The following is a 23,982-nucleotide window of genomic DNA, read 5'->3' as shown; positions in this document are numbered from 1 at the left end:
ATCTTCCCAAACACCAATTTGAATTTTTCTCACCTATTTTGACAATCTTCTGCTCTTTCCCAAACCTTTTCACTGAGGTGATGAAAAGATCTCTGTTCTTATCAATAAAAGCTATTTTTCTCTCATTTGTAAGTCCTTTCTGGTCCAAAGCAATCTCCACAATCTCTGTCTGAAAAGGAGAAAAGAATCTCTGAATTTTATTTTGGAGATTTAATGTCTGGACATTCAAATTGATTTTTTTCCCTAAAAGCAAAGCAGAAAACTCTTTGATAAACTGGGCTGAGAAAATACTTTTTGTGTCATTTCCCTGTGGAATGAATCATTCAATGGGGCTGGAATTAATATTATTTTAAGGTCCTTTCCAACCCAAACCATTCCATGATTCTGTGATTTTATAAACTGAATTTCATGAAGATTAAAACAATTTGAAGACAACACAAAGCATTAAAAGTCAGTTGAAAAGCTCCATTCTATTAAGATTTTAAAACCTTTAATGGGTTTTCAGTCCCATTATGGAGGAAGCCCATTAGTGATCCTTAATTTCTAAGTAAAATAAAGTCATTAAATCCTTCACTTTACCTTGTGGGTCAGAGGTTTTCCATCACCCAGGGGCTTCCCAGATAAAGCTTCAAATATAAAGATAACTGAAGAAAAATAATGATTTGCTTTATTAATTAAAACAGCAGCTTTCCATAGATTTTCCCAGTGATTCCATTTTTTTGAGTGTGATTTAGTGCAAGTGGATAAAATATTCTGTGTGAGCTTTACCAGTGATTTTCACACTCTGGTGAAAAAAAGAATTGTATAAAAAACTGAATTTTCACCTCCTATCCCTATTTTTCATTTCCTATCTCAAATGGGGCTTTACAGAAATGACACCAAGTTCTGATAAAAATCTGCACTCAGAATTTAAATAAATCCACATTTCCAATACCAGATTGACTCAATCTTAACCCACAACTCAATGAATGGAAATGTTTAGAAAGAGAGAAAATTGACTGAAAAATCCCATCAGAGAGTAAAAACTTACTCAAGTATTTTCTGTAAATATTCCACGGATCAGCTGGAAGTTCAAAGCCAAACCATCCTCTTGAAGTTTTGAAATCAATTTTAAGCAAGACCCATAATTTGAATTCATTTTTATAATAAATATATGTATTTTTCTAACAAATAAACCAGAATTTACCCTTCTCATCAGCTTTGTCCTTCACTGCCAGGGTGTCATTGCTCAAGGACACTGTCTGGGCATTTAAAACATCTGTTCTCATGCCTGGATATTTTGGAGAGGAGATTAATCTGCCCTCATAGGAATATAAATAAAGTCCTCCACCATCTACAAGAAGAAAATGCCTACAAAAAAAAAAAAGAAAAAAACCTGAACAACAAAGAAGTAAATCACCAAGTAATACAGAAAAATCATATTTTCAACAACGGGTTTAATATCCTGCAACTGTTTTTCCAGTTTCCATCATTTCTAAGCTTTACATTTCCAAGATATTCTGGAAGTTCTGTATGGAAAAGTTTGGTTTTAATGTGAATATTATCTTTTGCCAAAAGAAATGTTTATTATGTGAAATATTCATGATTTTATCTGGGTATTTCTTGTTTATTTACAACATTTCAATTTGAGCTTATTATGTTCATTATATATATGCATATAATAAATAAATGTATTTATTTTATATATAAATAAATACATTTATGTATTATTTGTTATATATATAATAACTGAATTTATTTATTTATTCATTTAATAATTATATTATGTTCATAATGAACATTTTAAGAAGTCAGGAGGTACCTTTCTGCTTGGAGAATCAAACTCACAGTTCCTTCCTTTAGATCAAAAATCAATGGAGTGTTCCAGTTCTTTGTCCTGCAAATACAAAAAATCAGCATTAAAATCATTAATTTTCACGTATTTCAAGCACAAAGTTGGATTCAGTAAAGCAAACCCCATATTTTTAATCACCTAATATTCCTAAGAGGGAGGTTTTCCAACTTCTAACAGCATTTAGGAAGCCAAGGAACACTGAGAAGCACAAAATATGGTGGAATAACACCTCTGCCTTCATGGTTTCGTCCCTTCCCACCAGCAGCAGCTGCCCCAGGAGCCTTAAAAACCAGCAAAATGATATTTATATGGATTCTTTTATTTTGAAAATATTTCTGACTCTTTCACCGTGATCTGGAGGTCAGAGAGTCTTTGTGCCCTATTAGAGCTGCATCAGTGTTCACTGAGCAGATATTCCTGAGCAGAAAATCTCCATTAATTAAACCTTAACTTAATTATTGTGCTTCCAATCGAGTTCCTGCCACTCTTTCCCACAAAATCTGAGCAAGAGGAATTAGTGTTACTCACGAGAACACGTAACACTGAAGGGAAGTGGAAACCACCAAATATCCATAGTTCAGGGAGGCCTTTATGACCCTGTCCCGGAATTCCAACAAATCCACGGCATCGTTGATGACATTGTGCACCTGAGCAAAGGAAAAGGGCCACAGAATGAAACAACACAGATGAAAGGAAAACTGATTAGTGACATGCTCTTGTTGAGAAACTCATCCGAGATGGAGGAGGTCTGAAAATTCCCATTTTAAGATTGTTCAGTCGTTGATGATTTGAGTATTTGCAATAACACTTCAGTGATCCCAGCCAAACAATCCAGCAATACCCAGGATTGGGATGAAGATGTTGCAGAGCTCTAGAATTTTAATGATTCCACACTTGGAAGCACAGGAAATTCAGGAGATAGGCTGGGTGGCCAGGTTTTGGTTTTGTTATTTCGCTTAAAACCTGCTCAAGAAAATCAGAATTTGCCTCAAATCAAAACAGATTTTACAGGTCAAGAGATTTTAGGGAGATAAAAATCCAAGGGGGTACCTTAAAAAAAAAGTATCCTGTTTTTTTGTGGGGTTTTGGGGGATTTTTTTGAAGATGTCACCATTCTGAGGGTGGTAACTTCCTTCTGATGTTCTCCATTATTCACCAATATTGCAAAACAAGGTCTGAACTCAATTATTCCAAGAGCCCAGAAACCATTGCCAAGGATATATTAATTGCTACGTCCACCACAGCATCACTCATTAACTCATTGTAATGCTCAGGAAAAACATCCACCTGCAACATTTTTGTAGGATTTTCCTACATAAATATATAGGAATAAAATCACTATCAAATACCAGAATTAAAAATGAGTCCTGACTCAGGGTTAGCTACACTTCCTCAGTCTTTGCATATTCAAAAATAGAATTTAAATCCCATGGAGATCATTCCCAAGTCCATCTGGTACGAGTCGATGTCTGGGAATGAGAGAAAAAACTGGGAATTTTTACCTGATTTGTGCTGTGTGTTCCCAGACTCTGACTCACAACATCCCACCCACTGCCCCAGACTCAAATCCAGCACTGCTGCTGCTCCAACTTCACCCAATCCAACATGAAAAGAAAAAACCATTTTAGTTTCTAATTAGGAATTTGATGCTGAAAAGAACAAACTTGTAATTTGGAAAATGTGGAAGGCCGGAAATCTTTATTATCCCAGAGAGTGAACGTCGTGAGTCAGTGTCTGGGAACACAAATTAACTTCAAAATTCCCATTTTGCATTAAAATAAGCTTTGTGATCAGACTGCCCAGCTCTGATGTGATTTTACCTTCATGGTTCTCCTCTTAATTAAGGTGATTTCAAAGTTTTTCCACTCCCAGTGTTGCTCCACCACGTGGGCAAAGATGACGTGGCCGTTCCCACACGCTCCGGCCAGCTGGGTGCCATCGATGGACCAGGAAATGGTGAAAATGCTGCCAGTGGTGGGCTTCTCCAGGGCATAAGACCACTGGAAAAGGAGAGAAAATCACAATTCAAGTTATCCTGTATTTTTTAGAAGTCATTTATCGTCATAAACACATTTGCAGGGTTGGGGTTTTTGAAGACGCAGCAATAAATGAAGTTTTTATCGCATTGGGATTGGATGTTTAAGTCAGACTCTGGCGAAGAAAAAGCATCAGGTAAAGCAGAAATTAAAATGTCAATATGCCTGAAGTACATCAGATACCAGTTTTCTACTCACAATTTATTGCAAGTGTACTCTCATTCATAAATCCAGGCAATCACAACATAAAATTAAGTCAAGGTGCTTAAGAAATAATGGTGTTTTCTCCACTCTGTTGTTACTGTCCACATGAAGGATTAATTAAAAATTTCCTCCAGCAGAGACTTTTATTCTTAATTCCCCCAGCCTTATCCATGAGACCCCTCTGAAGTTTAGACCCTTATTAATAAATCCTTGTCAAAAATGAGAATTTGCAGCCTAAGACAGTTGTTTTTTATTTCCTGCATCTCAGAAATAGAGATCACACCAATCACCCTGAATCTCCAGAGAGATGTTTCCCTGAAAATGGATGACAAATAAAAATTAAATCATCTTTTTAGCGAATTTTAGGAAGATATGAAAGCAGATTTTAGAACAAGAAGCAAATCTCAATTATTTCCTCTTTATGTAATAGAGTATTTAAAAAAACCACGTAGTAATTGAAGAACTACCTGAATATTCAAATATATTTGATGTCTTAAGGAGCAATTCAATAATAAAAATCATGTGATTAAAGTTAAATGCAAACATTGGATTGACTTTTGGACACATGAAATTATCTGAAAAGGGGGACAGTTGGAAGAAAATCTTCACCTGATGTTTCTAGCATATTTCATATACTGATTTCTTTTGCAGAGCATAAAACCCCTAAAAATTAAGTCCTTCACATGAAGTCTTCATATGATTTAGATCGAAGGAAATCCCAAAAAGTGGAGTAAAATAAAGGGGTTGGACTCAAAATGTTCAGTGGGAAGGGAACTCAATGGGGTGAAGTTCAACCCCAGTTGTGCTCCTGGTTTGGGAATTCTGAGTGGAATTAAAGCTGTTTTTTACACATCAGGGTGAGTGAAAGGTGATGTTGGCACCGCCTGAATCTCCATTTTCAAGCCTCAATTTTAAGGCTTCACCTTCCACATCATTCCCTGTCCGTGTGAGCTGCACTTGGGAAGGAAATTCCAATTTTTGGACCAGTCCATAACTGCTCCTCTGCCTGGCTAGCATGAATTCAGCCCCAAACACTCTCTAGTAATTAAAGTCCCAATAATTAAAGTCTGACTCCTCCCACGGCCAGGAAGAGCCCTGGAATGTTGTGCCCAGCACTGGGAGAAGGCTCTCCCTGACCTCCATCCCAGATGTTTTTCCCAGCTGGGATCTGTCTGGGAACACTTTGAAGAAGTTGTTTCAAGCTGAGCCCTGGGATCCTCCCAGCCAGACCCGGCTGTTTCCGAGGTCATTTCCCTTGGATCAAGGATCCACCCAGAAGGAATAAAAGGGCATCAAACCATCAATTAAAAACCACTTGAAGGGCTCCAGGAATGTTTTTTTGGAGCTACTTTTCCATGAAAAGCAGAGACGCTGCAGCTCTGACAGGATCCATTCCCAAAATTACTTTGTTTTATAAACTTTTTTTTTCTTCAGGTCATTGAAAATCATTCAAATATTTCCAGATTAAAACTTACACTTAAAAAAAAAAACCCAGAGAAAGCCATTTCAAAGCTTTATTTTCCAGCTGTTTTTGAAGGCTCTGCATAATTCAGACCACTCCAGTGATTCATGCTCCCTGCAGATGTCTGCTGCATTTATCATGGACATAAAATGTTATCAGAAAAATCACTTCAGCTCTTCATTTTTAAATAGAAAGAATTAAAAAACTGGAATAGCTGCTGTGTAGTTCCTAAATACACTGATTTTCTTTGTAGGAAAGGTCTGACTGTGACTCCAGGAACGAATGTTGGTCCAACATTAATGCACTATTAGACTTTGGGTTCTACTTTTCCTGTGCCATCGTTAATTTTTCACTGAATTCTCTCAAGAACAAACCCAGGAGTTCTGAAAGTTTCATTTTGTTAAATAAATACATAAAAGCAGCAACTTGAGCTTCCCTTTTCTGATTGCACAACTGAGTAAAACTGAAGAATTGCAGTCCCTAAATGCTGCCTGACTTCCTACTCAATTCCCATTTCTGGCTCCCGGGATGTGGCTGAAAGGATTTCAAGGAGCACATTCCCAGAACTCTGTCCCAGGAACGAGGACAGGCTTCCACATCTGGAATATTGATGCTCCAAGACTCAATCTGAGGGATTTAATCAGCAATTTCTGGACTGAAAGCAATAAATGAATACACATCATACCCATTTTTAAAACAATATAGTGAAGAGAGAGTATTTTATTTTATATAAATTATATGTAAGTAGGTATAATTTATAAATTAAAAATATAATAATTTATTAAAAAATAAATAAAATAACAAATAAATAGAAATAATAAACTAAATAATAACAATTTATAATATAAAGTATAAATTAAAAGAGCAACACTGATGTCAGCTGTGCAAAGGACACTTGCATGTTCCTGGCTGGATTTTGCTTCCCAGGGTGAGGAGTTCTGAACAGGGAATGCTGATGTCAGCTGTCAAATTGGATCTTACAAGGTTTTAACAGTCATTTTCCAAAGGAAATCCACACTTGGGACCACCTGAAGATGCACACACCTATGGAATTAGCTTGTTGGAAATGTATATGTAATATATCTATATATAGAACTCCTCTGATATTGAACTGAATATAAACTAAACTGCTATTTCACAATATCAGATTTAGAAATATATTTAGTATTAGATTTATGTATTATTTATTATTATTTTACCTATTATTATCCCCACAGGAAATCACACAAGATTCTCTAACCCAGAACCAATCTGGAAAACTGGAGGTAAGAAAATCAGCTCAACATTACAAAATAAACCCCCAAAAGAAGATACCTAGAATTGTCCAGAAATCCAACAACATTCCCACAATTACCAACCCAAGAACTAAAATAGGATGCCAAACTGTCCCCTATAAATTCTTCCCCTCAGAAAACGAAATATTGATGTAAAGAATTACTTCCATAGGTGATCCAAGTGCTTTAATTTTCTTCCAGAAGTTGTATTAGCCAATTCCAATAAATTAAAATATGCCAGCTTGGAAAGAGTTGCTCAACAGTATAATTCCATGGGAAACCTATCCATAATATTTTTGCTTTTATTGAGCTGCAAAGAATTCAGGATCCTGAACAGTAAAAGCAGATCAAACAGGGGCAGTGCAGAAAAATCACCTGATTTTTTTACACTGCCAAATGCACAAGACTAAAACTGAATGGAATGGGATCACAGCTGTAATTCCATAGAAAACAGATTTTTTTGGGATTTTCTAGTGCTCTAGTTTTGGAAAGTTCATTTCTATCAGAATGATAGAAAAAATACGTATTGTACAAATGTGCTGCACACATTCATTTCCAGAAGCTTGCTCCCTATTTTATCTCTGTATAATATCAGTATCATGGTAATTTTAAGGATAAATTATATTAATTTTAAATTAATCACACAGTTTATTGCCCTGAATAAAAATCATTTAATGCTCAACATTTAAGTAATTTTCAAAGCTTCTCTGGACCTGCTGCACTGTAGTTTTAATATTCCTGGATGGTTTCTATCCTCAGTATTTTTTAGCCACAGCACCAGACTTCCACTGGTTTTAAATGGGGTGGGGCTGAGGAATAGTTACCCTTGCAGAATGTTTTATTTTCCAAAGCTATCAGGCAATATTCCATCTTTTTAATAGAATTTCTAGCAAAATTTGATAGAATATAAAAACGTAAGAGGATCAGTCCAATATGCAAACTGACAGTGTACTAAAATGGCCAAAATTTATTCTGTAATACAAGAAAAAGTTTGAAGAATGTATAAAATAATTTAAAAATTTATGGATTAATGGAAATAATTGCTTTTGTTACACAGAATTTGCTCAGCAGAGTGATGAAGACAGGAGTAAAGCAAAGGGCAGGATTTAGCAGTCAAATAAACATCAATTTATAGATAAACATCCCCAGATAAAAAAAAGTTCAGGAAGAAGAGCAGAGAGCATTTGGAAAATAAACAAAAAAATCAAATTAAACTGATCAATCCCCATTCAGGGTAAATAAATCATTAACAGAAGATGCATAAATACATTCAGCATTACTTAAATAAAAATTGGATGCCCCTATTTATTAACTAAAATGAGTAATTTGACCAGTGTTTCACTTTTAATGTTTTTTTATCACTGATCTCTCCACACTTCCAAGGCCCTGGGAACACAACCTGCCTGTAGGACAGCTTTAATAATTTATTTTATATATAAATATATGATTTCTCTTCAAATGCGACAGAATCAACAGTGCTTTTTTAACAAAGAAATACAACTTAAAATGTTATTTTAAGTTTGTTTTTTACCATGAAGCTGCTTGAACATCGTAGAGAGATAGAAAGAAAATGAGAAAAGAGCACAGAGCGCAAGAATTTAATTTAATTATGCCCCAAAGTGAACACATATGCCAGAGAAGAGTTAATGATATATATTTATTGTCCTGATGGCTCCCTGGAGAGCAATTTGCCAATGCAGCCCCATTATATCAGACACAATAAAAGTGTCTGGGCTGACCAGGAAAAGCCAGGTCTGGTTCTCTTCAAACTCCATCCCATCCTCCTTCTCCCTCAATTCCAGCACAGCCACTCCTTCAGTCAATATTTACATTCAATGTCATTATTTACATCCAAAATCCTGAATTTGGACAGAATAAATTATCAGTGGGAGCTGCTAAATACACAAAGCATCTGGCACCAGCTACTGTTCATTTTTGTTTCAGAGTTGAATAATAAACCAGGTAAAATAATCTTTACTTTAGACAAGAAATAAACCTGTCTGCATTAAAATTCCCAATAACCTGTTCAGTATTAAATGCTGATTAAAACATTATTGGTTCTCAGCTAGCAGGAGCCTGACCCAGACTTACAGTAAATTAAATTACAGTACAGATCTGGAGATATTAAAAAAAAAGCATTTTTAAATCAGCAAATTGACACTTTGCAAAAGAAAATTGCATTTGAGTACTTTTCCTTCAAGATAATTATAATTAAATTTTACTTAGGAACTTGTAATTGAATTCTATTTATACACTGTCAGTGAATATCAGTGAAATCAGAATCACTACAAAAAGTGAAATATGAAAACTCGGACTTTATCCTTATGCCTCTTCTCAGATAATCTTTAAAGGTTCTTCTTCATGAATTTAAAATATCTGAAATACACACTCCAAATTCATGGGGAGAGGAACCATCCCTGACTGAACACACCCAAAACACCACAGCAATTTTTTCCCAAAAAGAGCAAAAAACACAATGAGAAAAGAGTTAGAAAATGGGACAATGTAAGTCCCAAATAATCAAAGTTTGCTGCAAAAAATCTGAACAAAAATGTGCAGAACCACAAGGAACCCACAGAGACAAATGAGATCAATCTGTGCTAACTCAGAGCACCAATGAAGGGAGCTGAAACTGCATTAAATTCATTTTAACTGGAGACCAGCTTGAAAAAAACCCTGTAAAAACGATTCAGGAGTAAACCTTCAAAGGAAAAAAAGATCATTAAATAATAAAAGTGCAGGGCATGGTTCTTCCTTTTTTATCAGGTTATTGTTATACACTCCTTTTTATGGCTAAAAATTGCAATTTATGATTAGTTATGACCACAAGACATGTTTGTGAGCTCTATGCTTTTAGGTAAAAACCTCATGTCCTAAAAGGCAAAATATTATTAAAAATAAAATATTCTGGTCAGCAAAAAGGTGCTGGCAATCACAAGTAGTTGCTGTTAATAAAATACCCACGCGTACACTGATATCCTGAGGAATCCTTGCTGTGATATCAATAAATTTGGACAATTCCACCCCTATTTGCAGAGTTTTACTCACCCCAGTTTTATCACAGAGACGTAAAGTATTGAAAGATCCCACAGCAAACAATTCTCCATCCAGAGCCCAGGCAACAGAAGTGATGGGATACTCGTGGGGCTGGGAACTGTACAGGGCACGGCCAAAACTGTCCCAAACCTGCAGCAAAATTGGAATATCCACCCATGGCAGCACACTCTGGGGGCATTTTGATTATTCCAGAAGAATAATCTTCCCTCATGTTTTCAGTGGAACTTGAAAAATCACCTGTATTATAGCTTGCTTTTGTTATATATGTATTTTTTTTGTATTTTTATTATTCCAGGAGTATAATTTTCCCTCATGTTTTCAGTGTAACTTGAAAAATCACCTGTATTATACCTCACTCTTGTTATATAATTTTTTTGTATTTTTATTATTCTAGGAGTATAATTTTCCCTCATGTTTTCAGTGGAACTTGAAAAATCACCTGTATTATAGCTCGCTTTTGTTATATATATATATTTTTTGTATTTTTATTATTCCAGGAGTATAATTTTCCCTCATGTTTTCAGTGTAACTTAAAAAATCACCTGTATTATACCTCACTCTTGTTATATAATTTTTTTGTATTTTTATTATTCTAGGAGTATAATTTTCCCTCATGTTTTCAGTGGAACTTGAAAAATCACCTGTATTATAGTTCGCTTTTGTTATATATGTATTTTTTTTGTATTTTTATTATTCCAGGAGTATAATTTTCCCTCATGTTTTCAGTGTAACTTGAAAAATCACCTGTATTATACCTCACTCTTGTTATATAATTTTTTTGTATTTTTATTATTCTAGGAGTATAATTTTCCCTCATGTTTTCAGTGGAACTTGAAAAATCACCTGTATTATAGCTCGCTTTTGTTATATATATATATTTTTTGTATTTTTATTATTCCAGGAGTATAATTTTCCCTCATGTTTTCAGTGTAACTTAAAAAATCACCTGTATTATAGCTCACTTTTGTTATATATATATATAATCTTCCCTCATGTTTTCAGTGTAACTTAAAAATCACCTGCATTATAGCTCGCTTTTGTTATATACATTTTTTTTTTGTATTTTTATTATTCCAGGAGTATAATTTTCCCCCATGTTTTCAGTGCAACTTAAAAAATCACCTGTATTATAGCTCACTTTTGTTATATATATATATAATCTTCCCTCATGTTTTCAGTGTAACTTAAAAATCACCTGCATTATAGCTCGCTTTTGTTATATACATTTTTTTTTGTATTTTTATTATTCCAGGAGTATAATTTTCCCCCATGTTTTCAGTGCAACTTGAAAAATCACCTGTATTATAGCTCACTTTTGTTATATATATATATAATCTTCCCTCATGTTTTCAGTGTAACTTAAAAATCACCTGCATTATAGCTCGCTTTTGTTATATACATTTTTTTTTTGTATTTTTATTATTCCAGGAGTATAATTTCCCCCATGTTTTCAGTGCAACTTGAAAAATCACCTGTATTATAGCTCACTCTTGTTATATATATATATAGAATTTTCCCTCATGTTTTCAGTGTAACTTGAAAAATCACCTGCATTATAGCTCGCTTTTGTTACATATGTATTTTTTGTATTTTTATTATTCCAGGAGTATAATTTTCCCTCATGTTTTCAGTGTAACTTAAAAATCACCTGTATTACAGCTCACTCTTGTTATATATATTTTTTTTTTGTATTTTTATTATTCTAGGAGTATAATTTTCCCCCATGTTTTCAGTGTAACTTGAAAAATCACCTGTATTATAGCTCGCTTTTGTTATATATTTCTTTCTGTATTTTTATTATTCTAGGAGTTTAATTTTCCCCCATGTTTTCAGTGTAACTTGAAAAGCCACCTGTATTATAGCTCGCTTTTGTTTTATATGTATATTTTTTGTATTTTTATTATTCCAGAACTATCATTTTCCCTCATGGTTAAGTGTAGCTAGAAAAATCAGCTATATTATACCTCACATTTACTTTATATATACACTTGTTATAGTTTCATTATTCCAGAAGTATAATTTTTCCCCCATGACCATAGAAATTGTAGAAATAATTGTCCAAGTTTAGTGTTACTAGAAAAACCACCTATATTATAGTTACATATTTTATTTTATATATATACTTTTTATATTTTTATTATTCCAGAACTATCATTTTCCCTCATGACCATCGAAATTGTAGAAATAATTGTCCAAGCTAATTTAGTGTAACTATATATATACACACACATATATATTATTATTTAATCAGTCTTGCTTTGTTTAATGCAACAGACTTTGCTTTTTGCCATGGCAAATGTCACATAATTCTGTACAAAATATTCTGTATAAAATATTTTGTACCCCTGAGTTTTATTCCCTGTAAATTACCCCAAGTCTGTAAAAGAGCCACAAGGTTTATTCTGCTCCTCTGCAAATTTCCAAAAAAAAAGAGATTTTTATGGAAATCAACAAAATACCAGGAAGCCAATCCACACAGCAATTTAATAATTTACTGGATTTTTTAATTTCGTAAGTATATCTTCTATCACAGCCATTACACAGTTAAATGACAGAACCAAACACAGGATACATTTAAAAATCAGTTTTTATTTAAGGGAAGAAACACAAAATGTGCTTTGTATTTTGGATGCAGATTATATTAATTTATTTTCTGCATCCAAATATATATTAATATATTTTAAAATTTACTGAGGGATTCACTAATGTTCCTGTAATAGCAAACAGCAGCTTTAGCTCCTCTAATTTGATATGTCACATCTTATATTAATTCAAATGATCACTTCTATATTTCTACATATTTTTCTTTTTGTTTCACTCCCATTTTATGGATTTTTATCCGTAAAATTAAAGAAAAATTGTAATTTTGTGTTACTACACAGAGTGAAGTGCATGTATAAATAATACAACTTCTTCTTGAAAAGTGAAAGACTTCTCATTTCATTTTGGGCTTCCAGATTAAAATTCAGAAATTTCAGGATATCTAATAACTTCTTTGGTCAGGTAGTTAAAATTTAAGCAGAACTCACCTTATATCTACAATCTTCCCCTGCAGAAAGAATCAGATCATTCACTGAATTCCAGTCAGTTTTTAAAATCAGGCCATCGTGGGCTTTCCACTGAAATGGAAAAAAATCAATTAAACAGATGTAACAATCCTGACAACTTCTATTTTTAACATGTATCACTCATTGGACTTGATGATCTTGCAGGTTTTTTCCAACCTTGACGATTTTATGATTCAGCAGAAAAAGAAATTAAAAAAAGCCTGAACAAGGCAGAATCAAAGGACAAAAATCTGCACTAAAATCCTGCTTTAAACAACTGCTTCTTCCCAAGTGAAAAGGGAAAGGCTTCTGTATCTTTCTTTATGCAAATAAATGCCAAAAATTCATCAGATTATGAATGGTACCTGCAAAACTTTAGCATTTGGCTGGAGGGGTTTAATGATCAGCTGCTTCCCTGAGGTGTAGAGAACTTTGTCAGAGTCAGGTGCCCAGGACACTGAGTACACTGGTGTTCCTGTGGGCATGGAAAACATGGAAAACATGGAAAACATTCCTGGGGCTTGGCTGAACAAATCCTGCAGGAATTCCTACAGCAAGGCATGTCATTACCTGTCCTTTTAATACTTTAAAATTTATTTAATCTAATATACTTTGATAATAAAAGATATCATCTTGATAATAAAATACAATAATGTGTGGTACATAAAACATATTTATATATAATACATATTTATGGAAGGATACATAAAATATATTACATAATTATTGCAGAAAATAGATTGAATTTATATTAGATAAATATCTATGTAAATAATACTGTATTATATAAATGTACATTACATGTTTCTCAAACCCCATTATCTATTGCCATTTACCACATTATCAATTTCTACAACTTTTAAGTGTGCAGTTTTAAACAAGTCCAGAAAACCAACAGGAAATAGCTGCATTTTGTATTCATACACAGCTTTTATCTACTGTTGCAATTTAAGCCACAACTGTCACTCCAGACATACAGAAAATCAAAATAACACTCACCAAGAGACAGCAAAAAACAATTCTTTTCACCCCAAATTGTGAGACTGAACACAAATGTGGGTAGAAAGTTCTGTATTACACCTAAATCATTCTTTTTAAGATATTTAGGCTCCATAATTAACACATATTTTTGTTTTGCTGCACATGCAAAACCCCCAACCATCCCATACACAAATAATTTACAAAATAAATGACAATAAATCAAACTGGCCCAGAGACTTCACAGATTTTTTTCCCAATTAACTGAAATTTTTTTACATTGAAACTCCCAGAATTTTTCATCTGGAATAAAGCTGACTGTTCCATTTTAAAATCACGTTCCAGTTTTCAAATTAGATTTTTTGAAAACAGAATAAAGCAAAAATTACGTGGAAAAACATCCAAGGAAAAAAAAGAATTTTAAAAAGTCGGACTTGCCAACTATGCAAATATTTTCCACATTATTTGACAGGATTGTCTCCTCTGAAGAAAAATCAAAGGATTTTGCTACTTGATTCCTTGAAATAAAACTAAGAAAGTTAAGTAAAAAGAATCTCCAACTATTAAACTGAGCAACTGAATTAAAATTGTTCAAATAAACAATTTTAAATGTAACTTTATGGTAATAAAAAACCCCAAAAGGATTAAAAATGCTGTTACAAGACAAAATCCTCAATGACAATTTTGGCATTTTCTCTTTCAGAAAATGACCCAGGAATATTTTTGTATGGGAATGTTTTGATAAGATTTAGATAATTAAGTGACTGAACTGCTCCAACTGCCCTAAAATCATATCTCCCCACTTCTCTCTGTGCAAAAAGCTGATTTTATTACGGTTAAACTCTATTTGAGCTCCCAAATATTCACCCTCTAAATTGAGACCTGGTGTCGTTGCTCCTGAAGATTTCTGTACTTCATATATATTTTCTTTTAGGGCATTTTATTACTTAAAAATACAGAATTATGAAAGATTTTTTTAACTTGTCAACCATCAGAGCAGACAAGTCACAGAAATACAACATATATTAAATAAATGTGGCACTGGCTGTTTTCCTCCTGGCAGTTCCTGTTGAAAATGCCATAAAGTCTGTCACCAGCTGGAGCAGAAATTCTAAATAAAACTCAATTTTTTTGTCCTGTTCTAATACTGATTTAACAATCAGAAGACTTTTCTATTTAAACCAAATGTTTCCCTTTTTTATGATGCCTGAGTACTTAACCACAATTTCCAGGGCTTAACAGCAGGAGCTGAGTTAACTCATTTCCTTCTGCACTTAACAAGGACTGGGTTGGGAGAACACTGCCAACACCCTGGAAAACTCCGAGGAACAGACACACTGCAGGGATAAACACTGCAGGAAGGAATACTCTGGAAGAAAAGCAGGGAGAAAGGCACAAAATTGGGATTTGAAGGAGGAAGATCCAGCTTCTTATCCCACAACAGAGACTTTGGTAATTCCAAGAGTTTGTGTGGGATTTTGGACTGTCACAGGAGGAGGAACACTAATTCAGACAATTTTAGATCTCGTGAGGGTTGTCTCCAAGAGAATATAGATATCAGGAATAAATTCCTCCCTGGGAGGATGGGGAGGGCTGGGATGGAATTCCCAGAGAAGCTGTGGCTGCCCCTGGATCCCTGGCAGTGCCCAAGGTTGGGTTGGAGCAGCCTGGGACAGTGGAAGGTGTCCCTGCCATGGAAGGAGTGGAATGGGATGAGCTTTAAGGTCCTTACAACCCAAACTGTTCCATGACTCCATGAAAATCCTGTGGGTTCCCAACACATTATCTGAGAGATCATGGAAAAAAGTTTCCTCATCAAAATGGATCAGTGGACTGTGGAAGTCCAAATGTAACATTTCAGGGTAAGGACAAGGAGTACAAAAGGAAGCATTTTGAGGGAATCCAAGGAGGAATAAAGGCCAAGGATAGAACAGGCACGTGGATCATCATCCCAAAATACGAGCCTGAGAATTTATTTCTAATACAAAGAGTGGAATGAGGCAAAGGAATGTTGGCAATGGGAATCCTTTCAGTTCTCATGATGATAAAGGAAGGGAAAAATTGGTTGAACACGATGCACCTCCCTGAAACATCATCATTCCCGCAGAATCCTGTCCTGATCCCAGCTATGGCAGTGCTTCCAAAGGGGGCTGTGGGATTCTGACTCTGAATTTAAAGGGTTTCAGATGATTTTTTGTTGAAAACACAAATACAAGGTGACAGTTATTCCATGGAGACTCGGTGCTTTTGTACTGCACCAGAAACTTGCAGAGACGGGTGAAAATTCCTATTTCAAACTACAGCGTATCATTTACTTCATAGGCTTTTTCAAACTTCAAGTAAGCACAGTTATACACAAAAAAATTTGACAACATAAACTGAGAAATAGTAAAGTGTGCTTCAATTTTAATTTTTTTAAGAATTCTCATTCAGTTGGTTTAGCTTTTTACCTGAAAAACACTGCATGTACATGTGAACTTCCTTAGAAGAACTGAAATACATTTTACATTCACTGCTGTGGTTAAAATGCCTTCCCCAGGTTGAAAGAATTCAGATAATTTGTTTCAGAAAGAGATAAGGGTCTGACATTTAACCCAACCCCAGGTGCATGTGGTTTCTTCAAAAATGTCAGAAGGTCACATGGGCTCAATCTATGAAGTGTGAAAAACAAAATTTAGCTGAGGATCTTCACTGAAATGGCACCAAATCCTTAGGGTGGGACTGAGACTGCTGCCTAAAAATATTGCAATACTTTTAATTTGAAAATCGAAACATTTTTTTAAAACCTTATTAAAATGCAACTGTAATTTACATTTAACTTTAATTGAGGCCTTACTACCTTGAACAAACCATCAGTGCCATATTTAGGGTCTGTTATTTAAATACATTTCAGAATAACCCAAATGAATGAGTTCTGATGGAGCTTTGAGCAAACGAACTCACCTTGCTGAGCTAAAGTGGATCTCAGCATTCCACTTTTAGACCAGATTTTCACTTGGCCATCTTCCCCAACTGAAAAGGAGCACAGAAATCAGCACATTCAATGCATAATCAGTCTAACAAATGTATTTGTATTTACTCAGGAAAAACACTTGAGCTAAAATAAATCCAGGTTTTCTTCCAGGTGAATTCCTTTTGTTTAGTCTTTCAAACATGCACTAGGAAGTATATGAAGGAAAAATATTTAAGATGGTTCTTTTGTTACTATCAACAAATCTTCCTTTCCTGAAAATCCCTCAAGTCTTTTCTGAAGCTGCTCCCGGGAATGCAAAGTCCATCACAATTTAAGTATCCCAAATTCTGTATTTTTGATTCCTTCAATGGCCCAGAGGCTGCTTAAAGGAGTTTGAGGAGCCCCAGGGGAGCAGGAGCAGATTTTATGGATTGAACTGGAGGTTTCACAGTTGATAAATGGTGAAAGGAAAGATAACTCTGTTTGGACAGCTTCAATTTCCTGCCATAACTGTGTGTTACCCAATAACTCAGTTTATTTACTGAAGATTAAATTGTTAAACACTACCCAACACACTTAGGGCTCTATTAACAGCACAGATTTCCTGGTGTGGTGTCATTTTTAAAATGCTCTGGCCCTTCAATTTAGGCCTCCCAGATTCAATTAATGAGGAAAAAGGTACACCTAGATCTTAATGGAGTCTTCCATTCAACGGTCATTTATTTACCATATATCTGCTTTTTATATCTGGCCAAGATAGCTTTAAATGTTTAAAAAATGTAAAAAAAAACCCGTCAAAATTAAAACTTCTTTGTGTACATTTGATGCTGTTGAAATACAGCCATAAATGTATTTTAAATGATGCAGTAGCAATGATTTATTTACTCTTCCTCCAAGTACAGTTGTGGTATAAGAAGAGTTGATCTTCTCAGAATAAACTGGAAGTGGTGATGAATTCCCACACTCCCAAAAAAAGTGTCAGTGTTATGCAGTCTCATAAAAAAAAGGGATTCAAAAGACAATTTTGACTTTGTCTTTGGAGAAGTTCCTGAGGCAAAGCTGTCTTTAAAACGAACAATATTTCTGTCCCTCTGGGATTTCAGAGGAACAGGCCAGACAGAGTTCCTTGAAGCAGCATTTCAGGGTCTGGAAATGAGCAGATCCAAAATTATTTTCAGTTCTTGTGGCCTGAGCTGGAATTTGTCCAGAGGAATCAGCTGTCCTCCATCAGCAGGAGGCTGCAGAGGAGGCTGACACCACCAGAAATCCTAGCAAGGAGTCCAGCACAGGGAATTTCATCAGTTTCCCTTAACACCAAGATAGAATTTTGGACCAAAAAATGCCAAAAGCAACTAATTAGCAAAAGATTTAGGACAAAAAAGGGTGTAGGGATGAAAAAATTGTGGGCCCACTCTCCTAGCATCAATATAGACAGGCTGCAGGTGATAATTACTGATAATTAAGGAATAAAAGGACAGGAATATTCAAGATCACTGAGGCCTCAGTAAACTTTGGCTAAAAAACGCCAATCGTGCAGGGATATAAATGTACCAACTTAGCAACTTCTCCTTGGAACAGATAGAAAAAAAAGAAATCAAATACTCTCCTTTCTGAAGTTCAGAACAGCCACAAAACCATCTAAGCACTCTGATATTAAAACATTTCCTTTCAAGCAGATTGGATGACATAAACTAAAAAAGAGAAATATTTTTACTACCACTTCTATTAATTAAAACAGGCAACATTAAGTTAAACAGCATTAATTAAATAGTGCAAAATGAACTCCTAGTAAACAAGGTGATAACAACTTCAGTGATAATTAAGACCAAAAATAATTAGCTTATTATTTTAGTTTTCAAAGCAGTTCATTAATATAGGAATGCTCACCTGTGACCAGGGCTGTTCCCTCATAATTCCACCTTCCTGCAAGGACAGCTCCACAATGTGCTTCCACACTTTTCTCCACTCTTCCTAACTTGGAAATCAAGTGGAATTTCCCTAAATGAAAGATACAGTGTGTAATTCATATAATTGTAGGTAATCAATTACATATTAAATCATTAATTGCATTACATTATGTATTATTACAGCAGTGCTGTTACCTTCTGTTGAAAACACACTCACAAACCAAGAAACCAACAGTACAAAGAAAACATCCAACTGTTTTTCACAGCTAAAATCAGAACTATTCCTGCTTCCATGATGGAGCTGGGATGGAATTCCACAGCAGCCAACCCCAAAGTTTGTAATGATTTCAACAGAAGGATCAGGAAGTTTTTCTTCCCAAATAAGGGATGCTGCTTAAATCCAGGAAGATCAAATTTAAACTGGAGCAAAGAGCAGACAGTGGAGAGCTTGGAAAAATGAACAGTCCAGTTATTCAAAGTAACTACTTTAAAATCATATTATTTTAGTATTATTTGATCTAAACTGCCAGACTGAACCACTACAAGCAAGTTCCTGAGTGACCTGAACTTTTGGCACAATCATCCAGCCAAGCCTCTGCCCATGCAAGATTTCCAAGGTAAAGATTTTTAACGCTGATGAAAAAGTATGGTTTGATAAATCAGTTTATTTGAACTGATAATTTAAAGTATCATGGAATCCCAGCCTGGTTTGGGTTGAGAGGGACCTTAAATCCCATCTCATTCCAGCCCTGCCATGGGCAGGACACCTTCCACAGAACAGGTTGCTCCAAGCCCCATCCAACACTTCCGGGGTGTTCATTTAATGCATTCCATTATTTGATAACCACAAAAGAGAATTTATCTAACTAATGCATCACTTATTGTACAGAACACCTCTCAGGTCTGAGATTCTCCTGTTTCATGTGCAAGCCATTACTGGATTCAAAGGAATTCAACGCTTTTTTCCCCAAATCAATTGCCAAAATGGCCTTTTCTGCTTTTACATTAAAAACATCTTTTATTTTCTGATCTCCTTGTTCCATGCACAGTGTCTTCGTCCCATCTGTATCCAAGACCTTTTTCACTGGAGAATCCTTAAACCCAATGTCCCAGGACTAGGAATATTCCCATGCCATCACCTACAGCACTCAGCATGAAGTGGCTGAGCTCCTCAGAGCCATTACTTTTTTCAGTATATAAAGAATTCCGTGGGACTTTATCTATTGAAACAACAGTGTCCACTGACCTAATGAAAATCCCTGAATAGTTCTGTAAGCAATTCCTCAACACATAAGAGACAAATGGAATTCCAATGGAAGAACAGGCAACTGGGAATGCTTTGGCGAGGTCAAAATACCAAGAAAACAATGGGTCAGGTCAAAGTATGGGACAAAATCCTGTTATCCATTCGACATTCGACTCTTTTCCCAATCTTTTGCATCCTCTCCCACTCCACAAGCTCCTACATCTTTCACAAGGCCCCTTCCAAAGAGGGAAACAGAGAAAATTGTAGCTGAGCAGGGAAGAACATGGTCACGTGTAAAAGCAGGATCACCTTTCCAGAATTCTCTGGAAAAAATGCGATCATCCCTTAAAACTGTATCATAATCCCTCTGCAGAACAGGGGAGATCAAGTTTTCATGGATATCACCTTTACTTCTGCAACTTCTTTGCTTTTCCAACACGGGAATTTACAATTGCTGACAGTCAAATGCTTTTTTTATTGCATTCCCACATGGAGGTTTCTCCATTTCCATGGATTTCTGTTCTTCAGCTTAACACTGAGGGAACAGAGACTTTCAAATTACAACTTACTACACAGAAAGGGAAAACTTTAGCCACGTGCCTGGAGTAGGTAGAAGTGATTCAATTTAACCTTACTTTACATCTCCCATTTGTGAAATACTGCTCCTTTATTTTTATTAAGTACTGAAGCCAGAACTGTCCTCAACCTGAAAATTACTCCCCAGTTTTGGAGGAATTTCCAGTGAGAGACTCCCAGCCTATCCAAACAGAGAATATAAAATATGTATGTTTTGTTCATTAACTTCCATGCACTCTTAAATGCTGACCTAATATAAAATTTTCAATAAAAGATGAAAAAAATTCTAATCACTTATGATTTGTGCTTAATTTGAAGGTTAAAGCCAAACATATTCCTCATTTTTGTTAAAAAATAGCAACACGGCCAACGTAAGTAGGAAGTAAAAGAACAATATCCCCCAAGAGATGCATTTCAGAAGAAAACCCAAGGGGATTAAATTTACATTTGCTCTGATTTCAAACATCTGCAGTTCAAGCAGGAATTAATGCAACCTTTTAAAGACATTATGCTCCTTTTCCATTGGGTTGAGGAATCCTTGTCACAGAGAGGCACTGGCTGTTGCAGGAAAACTCATGCAGGAAGAAAAACCTGGCTGTGTGCAAAATCATTTTGGGGAGAAAGGAAAACAACCCCACCCCAAGCAATCCTCAAAGCTTCTTGTTGCCCAAATAACATCTTGTATTTGAGTGACACGAGCACTGAAGGGTATGAAACAATAAATATTTTAAACTGCTGTACCATCAGAACTTGTCAGAACAAAGCTCTCAGCCTGGGATTGCTTCTTCCCACCAATCCCTCTGGGAAACCAGTGCAGATCTATGGGATAAACATCATCTGGAAGCTTCACCACTCGAGTGGTCTCGCTGGTCACAGGGTTCCATTTCATAATCTGGTGGTCATCACTGCAGGAGTAGAGCTCGTCAGCTGTTGTCCATCCCACACAGCTCACCAATTCCTTATGTTTCATTCAATTAAGGAATATGAAACGTTTAACTCTTAAAAATAAGCTGACAAAATATCCCATCTCAGCTATGCAAAACTGAAGGGACAATACAGGAAGATTATTTTAAGATTGCCTGGAATGTTCTATATAAAAAAAAAATATTATTCTTTTTTTTTTGCTCTTATGTGCCAAGAAGAGCTGGTAAAAATTCAGCCAAATATAAAGCAAACTACCATGTAAAAATATAATTCTTATCACGATGTAAAGTTATCAAAACACGGCTAAAATGTCGGGCTAATGAAAGGTCTTAGTACAAAATACAAGTTCAAAACACCCAGCTATCATTCAAAGGTGTTGGATTATTAACACCACATCATATATGTGTTCAATATCTCTTAAAACACTGTCCTTAAAGGCTGCACTCAACGACAAGAGGAACAAAGGAAAAACAGGGAAATAAGACATCTGCAATTTACCAGTATTTTACTGTAATTGCAACAATAAAAAATACTTTCTGGAAGGGCTTGAACGTGGTGTTCTAAGTTTTTTTTCTGTGACAAAGGATATGTTTTGGCTCCTTTAAAAGGGAAGTCTTCAGTCTCATCTCAGTTGTTCAGAGCATTAAAACCATGTGTTACAACTGTAGTAAAAGAAAAATACATATATAAGTATGTATAATTAGCATAATATATATGCATACATAGGCAGCCAAAATTAAAAAGAAAGACAATACCACTAAAATAAAAAGTTCTGAAGTAATAGTACATCAGTACTGGGGAAAAATAAGCACCAAGAAAGACTTGAGTTTAAAGGGAATTCTGTTTTCCCATTATCCAACTGAATATGGACAACTTAAAGTAAAAATGATGCTGTGAACAGAGAATCCTTGATTTATTAAGGTTGGAAAAGACCTTTAAGATCAAGTATGAAACATCAGAGGTTGGAGCACTGGAGTTTCCTTGTGCTGACACAGCCAGGAAGGGAAAACCCGATATTTTCTTTTCAAAGCCTCGAACTTTATGATCATTTTTAATGCATTTTAATTGCTCTGCATGTGCCGCTAAAAGGCTGAACGGCCACCCTGGGCCCATCCACAGGTACATCCATCACTACCAGCCCACGTATTCCCTACATCCAACTCCCACGGAATCCAGCAGCGGCTCCGCTGGAGTTTTAGGAGAGATGCGGCAATAACCAGGAATTATCCCGGCTCGGAGAAGCCAAAGCGCCTCACGCCTCCTCCCTTTCCCATCCGGAGCTGCTGGCCAGGGGATGAGGATCAGGGACGGCGGAGGAGATGGCGCAGGAGCGGGGTGTGGAGAGCAGGGAATGCCAAGAGCGGGATGGGGGAAGCGCAGGGAAGGAAAGCCAGAGGGAAGGATGAGGCAGCACCGGGAAGGAAAACCAGCGGGCGGGACAGAGAAGCAGGAGGGCGGGATGGGGACAGCGCAGGGAAGGGAAAACAGCGGCAGGATGGGGGCACCGGGAAGGAATGCCACAGCAGGATGGGGGGCTGCTGAGAAGGAAAAGCAGCCGGCGGCACGGGGGCACGGAGAAGGAGACACCAAACCCTCTCGGGGCAGCCGCGGTCCCCACCGCCCGCTCTCCGGCCGTGCCAACACCCGCTTTTCCCTCAGTTTCCAGCTTTCCAAGAAGCAGATTATCCACCCCCCACCTCAGGGCCGCCAGCAGCCGGGGGTCGGGGCTTCCCCGCTCGGATCTCAGCTGTCGTCCCCCGGAGCTCTCCCTCCCCTCCATCCGTCCGTCCCACGCCCAGCCGGGGGTCACGGCTCCCGACCCTCTCGCCCACCGCGGCGGTGACTCAGCCGAGGGGAGGGCGACGGCGGCCGCCGCCTCCCCAGCGCGCCTTTACCTGCGCGGGCAGCGGGAGGCAGCGTGCAGAGCGGCGGCCAGAGCCCGCTCCCGGCGGATGCCGCTGCCAGCAGATCCCGGGACGATCCCGCCTGCCGCTCCCGGCGGACCCCGGGATGATCCCACCTCCCTCTCCCGCTCCCGTCGCCTCCGGAGCGGCGGGACCCGCTCCCCCCGCCGCCAAGCGCCGCCGTCTCTATGGCGACTTCTCGCGAGACTGCATCCTCCTCGTCCTCCTCCGCCACCTCACGGGTCCCCCCCGCCCCCCCCCCAAGGTGCCACGGCGCCGCCCGTTAATTAATTAAACCCGCTTCAAAATCGCCGCGCTGTCACAATTTTTAATTTTTTTTTCCGCTTCTAAAATTTTTTTAATAATTTTTTTTTTTTTATTATATTTAAACTGGCGCGCGCCGCCCAGCAACCAAGCGCCGCCCACTGACCTACTTCTAAAGTTAAAATTAAACCCTTTCTCCGCCGGCACGGGCGCGGGGCAGTGTCACCGTGTCACCCTCAGCCCCTGATAGCTCCCCTCCCTCCGTCTCTCCCCACAAAAAGCCGCTCCCGGCGGATTTCTGGGCGCTTTCCCCTCC

At 36.9% G+C, this 23,982-nt stretch overlaps 1 protein-coding gene across 3 annotated transcripts in view; it reads right to left on the bottom strand.

Moving 5' to 3' along the window:
* IFT80 (intraflagellar transport 80) overlaps positions 1-23,593 on the bottom strand; it is a 32,528-nt gene extending 8,935 nt beyond the window's left edge. The window contains exons 1-14 of one of the 3 annotated variants that reach the window (XM_048314526.1): positions 23,394-23,593; positions 22,088-22,160; positions 21,316-21,537; positions 18,733-18,843; positions 16,836-16,904; positions 13,280-13,389; positions 12,897-12,986; positions 9,859-9,996; positions 3,655-3,834; positions 2,363-2,481; positions 1,802-1,876; positions 1,187-1,350; positions 580-644; positions 34-169 (exon numbers count right to left, since the gene is read on the bottom strand). In XM_048314526.1, coding sequence (XP_048170483.1) covers positions 34-169; positions 580-644; positions 1,187-1,350; positions 1,802-1,876; positions 2,363-2,481; positions 3,655-3,834; positions 9,859-9,996; positions 12,897-12,986; positions 13,280-13,389; positions 16,836-16,904; positions 18,733-18,843; positions 21,316-21,537; positions 22,088-22,124 — 1,516 coding nt within the window. In that variant the 5' untranslated portion in view covers positions 22,125-22,160; positions 23,394-23,593. Of the gene's footprint in view, positions 1-33; positions 170-579; positions 645-1,186; positions 1,351-1,801; positions 1,877-2,362; positions 2,482-3,654; positions 3,835-9,858; positions 9,997-12,896; positions 12,987-13,279; positions 13,390-16,835; positions 16,905-18,732; positions 18,844-21,315; positions 21,538-22,087; positions 22,161-23,195; positions 23,284-23,393 lie in introns of those variants that run through there. The other 2 variants (XM_048314528.1, XM_048314527.1) reach the window with 2 other exon arrangements.
* Between the last annotated feature and the right edge of the window lie 389 nt (positions 23,594-23,982).

This window comes from Corvus hawaiiensis, chromosome 10 (assembly GCF_020740725.1).
Source record: "Corvus hawaiiensis isolate bCorHaw1 chromosome 10, bCorHaw1.pri.cur, whole genome shotgun sequence".
Lineage (NCBI taxonomy): Eukaryota > Metazoa > Chordata > Aves > Passeriformes > Corvidae > Corvus > Corvus hawaiiensis.
Note: the sequence above shows the minus strand (reverse complement) of the source record. Positions and strands in the feature narration are given on the sequence as shown.